The 7,905-nt window shown below is 40.2% G+C and overlaps 1 protein-coding gene and 2 pseudogenes across 1 annotated transcript in view; 1 reads left to right on the top strand and 2 right to left on the bottom strand.

Annotated features, from left to right (window-relative positions):
* TMPRSS4 (transmembrane protease, serine 4) overlaps positions 1 to 7,905 on the bottom strand; it is a 27,536-nt gene that overhangs the window by 7,438 nt on the left and 12,193 nt on the right. Inside the window, exons 6-8 of the mRNA XM_023526100.1 lie at positions 7,428 to 7,571; positions 5,037 to 5,196; positions 3,780 to 3,946 (exon numbers count right to left, since the gene is read on the bottom strand). Of these exons, the coding sequence (XP_023381868.1) occupies positions 3,780 to 3,946; positions 5,037 to 5,196; positions 7,428 to 7,571 (471 nt within the window). The remainder of the gene's footprint in view (positions 1 to 3,779; positions 3,947 to 5,036; positions 5,197 to 7,427; positions 7,572 to 7,905) is intronic.
* On the top strand, positions 1,749 to 1,867 carry LOC111733964 (annotated as a pseudogene).
* Positions 2,982 to 3,100, bottom strand: LOC111733960 (annotated as a pseudogene).

Genomic DNA, 7,905 nt, shown 5'->3' with positions numbered 1-7,905 from the left:
AAAAAAAACTCCTAACAAACAAAAGTCGTGGACTGGATGGCTTCACAGGAGAATTTTACCAAACATTCAGAGAATTAACACCTATTCTTAAACTATTCCAAAAAAATCAAGAAGAGAGAAGTTTCCCAAAGTCATTTTATGAGTCCAGCATTACTCTGATTCCAAAACAAAACAAAGGTATTACAGAAAAGAAAATTATAGGCTACTAATCCTGGTGAACATAGATGCAAAATTCCTCAATAAAATATTAACAAAACCGAATTTGGCAATACCTTAAAAAGATCATATACAATGATCAAGTGGGATTTATTCCCAGAATGCAATTGGTTCAATTTTCACAAATCAATTAACATGATATGCTATATAAACAAAATGAAGGATAAAAATCATACGATCATATCAATAGATGCAGAAAAAGTGTTTGGCGAAATCCAGCATCCTTTTATGATAAAAACTCTCAGCAAAGTGGGTATAGAGGGAACACAACTCAACATAATAAGGACCATATATGACAAACCCACAGCTAACATCATACTCAATGGGGGAAAGCTAAAAGTGTTTTCCTTAAGATCAGGAACAAGATAAGGATATATACTTTCACCACTTTTATGCAACATAGTACTGAAAGTCCTAGCCATAGCAATCAGATAAGAAGAAGAAATAAAATGCATCCAAATTAGAAAGGAAAAAGGGAAAAGGAAAACTGTCATTATTTGCAGATGATGAGATACTATATATAGAGAACCCTAAAGATGACTTAAAAAAACTATTAGAACTGATAAGTGAATTCAGTAAAGTAACAGGATATAAAACTAACATTCAGAAATCTGAATGCATTTTTATACACCAATGAATTATCAGAGAGAGAAATTAAATTTTTTTTGCATCAAAAAGTAATAGAATATCTAAGAATAAATTTAATTAAAGAGGTAAAAGACTCATACTCAGAAAATTATAAGACATTGAAGAAAGTATTTGAAGAAGATACAAATACATGGAAACATACAATGTGCCCATGGATAGGAAGAATTAACATCATTAAAATGTCCATACTACCCAAGGTAATCTATAGATTCAATGCAATCCATATCTAAATACTAATGACATTTTTTTCACAGAACGAGAGCAAATAATTCCAAAATTTATATGGAACCAAAAAAGACCCAAATAGCCAAAGCAATCTTGAGAAAGAAGAACAAAGTTGGCGATATCATGCTACCTGATACCAAACTATACTACAAGGCTAAAATAATCAAAACAGCATGATACTGGCATGAAAACAGACACATAGAACAATGGAACAAAATAGAGATCTCAGAAATAAACTCATGTTTATATGACAAAAGAAGCAAGAATATACAATGATGTAAAAACAGTCTATTCAATGAATGGTGTTGGGACAGTTGGACAGATATGTGCAAAATAATGAAACTAGACCACCTTCTTACACTATATGCAAGAATAAACTCAAAATGAAATAAAGACTTAACTATAAGATCCAAAACCATGAAACTCCTAGAAGAAAACATTGGCAGTAAACTCTCTGACAGTGCTCTTAGTAATATATTTTTTTCTGATATATTTCCTTGGGCAGGGGAACAAAAGAAAAAAATAAACAAATGAGATTACATCGAACTAAAAAGTTTTTCACAGCAAAGGAAGCCATCAACAAAATAGACAACCTACTGAATGGGAGAAGATATTCGCCAATGATACAGCTGATAAAGGATTAATATTCAAAATTTATAGTCTACGACCATGCCACCCTGAACATGCCTGATCTCGTCTTATCTCGGAAGCTAAGCGGGGTCAGGCCTGGTTAGTACTTGGATGGAAGACCATGTAGGAATACGAGGTGCTGAAGGCATTAAAAATATTCAAAATTTATAAAGAACTCATACAACTTAATGGCAAAAAAGAAAGAAAGAAAGAAAAAGAAGCAATCTAATTTAAAAAAAAATAGGCAGAGGATGTGAATAAATATTTCTCCAAAGAGGACATATAGACATATGGCCAATCGACATATGAAAAGATGCTCAACTTGACTAATCATCACAGGAATGTAAATTAAAATCACAGTGAAATATGACCTCACAACTGTCAGAATGATTATCATCAATAAATCAGCAAGCAACAAGTGTTGGTAAGGACATGGAGAAAATAGAACTCTTTTGCGCTGTTGGTGGGATTGCAAATTGGTGCAGCTACAATGGAAAAAATTACGGCAATTCTTCAAAAACCCAAAAATAGAACTACCGTATGACCCAGGAATTCCACTTCTGGGTGATTATCTGAAGAGATCCAATTTTAAAGATATGTGCACCTTTATGTTCATTGTAGCATTATTTACAATAGCCAAGATATGGAAGCATCCATCAATAGATGAATAGATAAAGAAGTTATGGTATATATATATATATATATATATATACAATGGAATACTAGTTGGCCATAAAAAAGAATAAAATCTTACCATTTCCAACAACATGGATATTAGTATAATATCCTAGAAAATATTATGTTAAGTGAAATAAGTCAGACAAAGAAAGACAAATACCATATGATTTTACTTATCTATGGAATCGAAGAAGAAAATAAATAAACAAACAAAACAGAAACAAACCCAAAGATACAGAGAACATTTAGATGTTTACTAGATGGGAGGGAAGTTAGGGGATGGGTGAAAAGGGAAGGAATTAAGAAGTACAAATTAGTATTTACAAAATAGTCACAGGGATGTAAAGCAGAGCATAGGGAATACAGTTGATAATATTGTAATAGCTATGTATGGTGTCAGATGGGTACTAGACTTAGCAGGGGTGATCACTTTGTAAGTTATATAAATGTCTAACCAGTATGCTATATACCTTAAACTAATGTAAAATAATTTATGTATATTATTTTTAGGTGAGGCAAACCTTGGTTGACCTCAGATTGCAAGGACCTTGTCAGCTTACAATCCCTAATCTTTTTATTTTTTATGCCTACAGCACCTGGTCTTCCTAGGTGGTCTCCCATCCAAGTACTAACCAGGCCCAACCCTGCTTAGCTTCCGAGATCAGATGGCATTGGGCTTGTTCAGGGTAGCATGGCTGTAGACTAATATAAAATAATATTAAATGTCAACTATAAATGAAAGTAAAGAAAATGTGGATTAAACACAATAAAAAATTATCTAAAAATTTTTAAAATCTTATATTTTGAATATACTAGTACACTCCAAGAAGAGAGCTAAAGTATATAATGTTTCCCAAACTTATTTGATAATAGAACCCTTTTATCCCCAAAAGATCAATGTCCTATGGAACCAATAGTTGGAAATGCTTATCTAAATACTATCCAATATAAGCATGAGTCATCCATCTAACAGTTGTTCAAAGCTTTTATGGGCTGCCTTAACAGCAGTGAGTTAACTGACCCTGGAGGAGAGCAAATAGGCACAATGACTCCTTGGGAGGGATATTGTGTAGGCTCTTAGCATTGGTCAGGGTTGGAGGATTAACTAGATGCTCTCGCAGCTTCGAGATTGGATGAATCTCTTATCCTCGCTTAAGGTGCTTCACATGGAGAGAAGAAGCTCTGGCAGGGGATGGGATGTCAGCTGACAGCTTGAGGAGGCCTTATGGCATCAATGGTGTCAGGCTGATGTATTTGTTAGAAACAAATGGACAACTGAGGTCTTGAGAGAAGTGATAACCTCAAGGCTACTTAGTGAGCTAGTGGCAGAGTAGGAGTATAACCTGACCTAAGTAGTTATGTTCACCAGTGCCATCTCTCACCTGAGAATGTGAGTGGGTATTGCAGCTTCACAAGGGCAATGTCCTTCTCGTTGGGGTGTGTGGTATTGAGCTCAGTGATGAAGATCTTGTCCACAGGCAGAGATGGAAAATTGCCCAATTTGTCTGAGCCGGCCCTCACCCTCCAATTGGACACATCATGATACTTCCTGAGGCAGAGACAGTGAGGTTTGGGGCAGAGACAGTGAAGTTCAGGCCTGAGCCAAGCATGAGGATGCTTTGCCAAAGGCTGAGTCCCTAGGGCCCTGGGGATTGGGGTACTGGGTGTCCCTGCCTTAGGACATAATGATGGTGGAGTCAGGGGTAGTGGAGAAGGGACAGTCTGAGGAATCACCTACCACAGGCCAAATTCTAAAAGGGAATTTGAACCTTTTCCCCCAGTGAAACCTGACTAAGAAAACTAACTAGAAGGCGGGGGAAGGGGCTGTTCCCAATGCCTGAGCTCTGGGGCCCTGGCACTGTCCCCTCCTGTGCTTTTTATTATTATTGTTACTCATGTGGTACTTGTATTATGGTCAGTTATGTTATGTATTTGTCTTTCTTCCTCCCTACATGAGACACAGCTTAGTGTGCACGTATGGTTTTCCAGGAAAGGATTTATATCTTTTGTCAGCTTTTCAAAAAAAGTTAAGAATCACTGGCCTAGACTGTGAGTTCCTCTAAGGTAGTAATGGGGCACATGGACACATAATATAATTTTTGGTATCTAGTAGGTATTCAGCAGATGTTGAATGAACAAAAGTGAAGAAGGCCCGGGAATGGTCCTTGCCTAGAGAGGTGGACAGGCCTCTCTTTGCTGGTCTATAAGAAAACATATACTTTTTTTTTTTTACAGTTTCTGGACATGCCAAGGGAATGGCAGTGACTCTAGACCATAGAACCACTTCCTAGAAGACTAGCAAAAAGGGAGAGAGTTCTCAAGACTCCAGGCACATGGGTAGAGCTTTCATGGAGTGAACTATATGGAGGTGGACTAAGGGTATTGGGTATCTGATGGCTTCCCATTTGGAAAGGGTCAAGTTAGGTGACTACCACCCTTTCCATGGAACCCCAGTGCTTAACATGGACATCGTGTTCAGCATTTCATTGGTGTAGCCACACTCTGAAACTTGGTCTTTAAAGGGGAGGCTAAAGGTGAGAGATGGCATCAGAAGTCAAATCAGGAGACAGGGGATCCAGCAACTCAGACTCCTCCGTGGCTTTTACTCTCCCAAGGCCTCCTTGCAGCATGGGCCTTACCTGAAGCAGTGGGCTGCTGTGAGGATCCAATGGTGGTCCAGGATGCTCCCACCACAGAAGTGTTGTTTGTTGTACTGGATGCTGACCTGCCAAGGCCAAGCATCCACAGGGGCCTTCTCCCCGCCCACCACCCGAGGGGCCTTTAGGCTTTCCCCGCAGGCTGGACTCGGTAGTAAGGAGAGAGAAAGCAGAAGTCAGGCTTTTGGAGGATGGAGCTGCCTCTCCTTAGAGCTCAAGTCTATCCCGAGCAGGCTGTTATGCCTGGTACCTGGGGTGGTGGTGGTGAAGAGAACCAGGCCAGTTGTGAATGATTCATGGGGAGATATTGAGTTTCCGAGACCACAAACTTTCCCTGGTTTCTCTTTCCTTTTTATTTTATTTTTTCCAGTTTGGGATATGCTTAGGAGTTTATATTGTGAACATGAGTGTGTCCATTATGCTGGGAATTTATGACCCTTAAACCAAACTATGATGCAGAATCAGAATTATGAAAGTCTTACACAAGTGGACTGTCCCAAAGCCACTCCCACTGAGTAACAGTAAACAATGCCCACAGGTTGCTTTGGGAGCTAGGAGTGGGAAGAAAGATTCAGAAACTGGGTCTTCCTGTCCTAAACTCACCTTTCTCCTAGTCCCTCCCCAACACTGAGTGAATCTCCCACTTTGACATCCTATTCTCTCTTTTACATTCCACTGTCCTAGATTTCATATCTGACCCTTGAACTCTCGTAAAAACCTCAAATTTCACTTTCCTGCCCTTTTCTCAGCCTCGCCAGTCCTTCTGGCAGCCACTGCCACAATGGCTTCTAAAGGTGGCTTCTACTGCCACCCTTCCTGGGCCTATGCTAGCCAGGGGCTTTTCAAAACACCATCTAATTCCAAACAGTGCTTTCTACATGTCACCTCATTCACTCATTCAAAGTCCTTTAGCATCTCTCTTTGTAGGATGGAGTTTAAACTCCTCCTGGCAACCTCCTACTATCCTTATATAAAATTTCTGTCTAGCCAAACTGATCTGCTTATAGCCCCCTAAAAAGTCATTCTGCTTTTGCTCAAGGAAGCCCCTGTCTGTGAGAAACTATCTCCTCTTCTGTTTATCTAAATCATTAATTTATTCAGCAAATTTTCACTGAGTGCCTACTGTGTCTCAGGAATACCAGGAAGAAAGTGGTGGATAAGACAGGAAGACAGAGGTGATCCTTCCCCTCCTGGAGCCTACAATTCATTTTTCAATGTTTAGATTTGGCACCACCTCTGGCCACCTTGGGGGTTTCTCTCTCTTGGAATTTCCACAGCCTGCCCTGGGTGTTGGGCAGCCTTTCATTGTTATCATGTTTCAGTCTTATCTTCTCAGTGAGGCCTAAGTCTACTCAAGGGCAGGTCTAGGTCTTAAGCCTCTTTGTGACTTCAGTGCTATTCAGTGCAGCGCATCAAATGATGTGACTATTCATTCATTCATTTACTAGTCTCTATGTGTTAGCCCCTCTACTGTAGGTATTGCGGGGGTTTCATGATCATGACTAAAAGTCTTAACATTCAACAGGGAAGCATATATACTGTTAAAGTGCAAAGGCAGTGATGATGAACTTCTTCCTCTCAGGCTGTCTAGTTTCTGGTCATCCTTTCAGGCTCTGTTCAGTTCTTCTCCCATGAGGCTGGTAGAATGAGCTGGACCGTAGTGCTTGTTTTCTCTTCTGATCTCTTCTGTTAGAGTGAGGGAGTCTCCTGGAATCCTTTTGAGAAGTTGGACTAAAGGGCTTCATGGGAGAATGAACCTCAGAGAAGTCAGGTGACTTATTCAAGGTCATGCTGGAAGCCAGTGGGACTGGTGCCCAGGTCTCTTGATCCCTCATGCAGCTCTCTCTGTAGCATGTCAACTGTGACTGCTACTCAGTTGGCACTTCCTACATGTGGCTTTGCATCTCTGTTTGCTCAATTACAAATTCCTAAGGATAACAGCCAATTCTTTTACCTGTAGGGTATTTTCTACTTTTCATCAGTACCTGACAGTGCTAGACACATTCTAACTGTTCAATAGATCTTTGCTAAACAGTGTGGATAATCCGATCTTGGATAATTATGGTGATTGTAACAAAAGAAGTTGTGTGGGCCCTGACCAGGAGTGGGAAGGATAGAGGCCCTGTCCTGCCTTTTATAGTTTTCCTACTCTCTCTCTCAGGTCTCTGCTCAGGTTATGGGAGGTAAGAGGAAGTTCTTAATATCAACCACTTGAAGGAGCATTGATTTACAAGCCCAAGGGCCAAAAAAGTAAGGTTGAGACAAAACAGAGTGAAACTTGGAGTCTGAGAGATTTAAGAATGAGAATGAAAGTCTTCCTCCTTTACCATTGCTGGCCCAGGACCCAAACCCTCAGAGATGGGACATACTCACCAAGGCAGTGCAGGGAAACCAGGGAGCCTGAGAGACAGGGTCTGGAAGAAAGACACGGAGGTCTTGTGGTTTCCATTTCTCTGTTGGCTGGAAGGCAAGGGCTCAGGTCTTCTGGCACTATTGAGTCAAGTCCCCTCCCAATGCCTAGGAAATATGGAACCTGCATAGTGGGGACTGTATAGAAACTACGCTGACACTCAGTTCAGTTTGATTTAATTTGACTGAATTCAACACTCCCACTGATAAGTATCTACAACATGCTGGGCCCTGACAAGTGGGGCTCTTGGCAACCTGCGATGGGAGAGAGCAGAATCTGGAACAGTGTCTACTGCTCTGTGGGTTTTCTAAACAAGAAAATAATGTAATTTCGATGGAATTCCAGGCAAAGGGTCATTCTGCTCCCATCCTGTCCTTTTTGAGATTTACTTTTTGATAAATGAGCAGCACTCAGCAACATCCCTGAATGCTAAGAAACCAA

The sequence above is a fragment of the Pteropus vampyrus genome, unplaced genomic scaffold (assembly GCF_000151845.1).
Source record: "Pteropus vampyrus isolate Shadow unplaced genomic scaffold, Pvam_2.0 Scaffold705, whole genome shotgun sequence".
Lineage (NCBI taxonomy): Eukaryota > Metazoa > Chordata > Mammalia > Chiroptera > Pteropodidae > Pteropus > Pteropus vampyrus.
The sequence above is the reverse complement of the archived record's forward strand: the minus strand, read 5'-3'. Positions and strand labels throughout refer to the sequence as shown.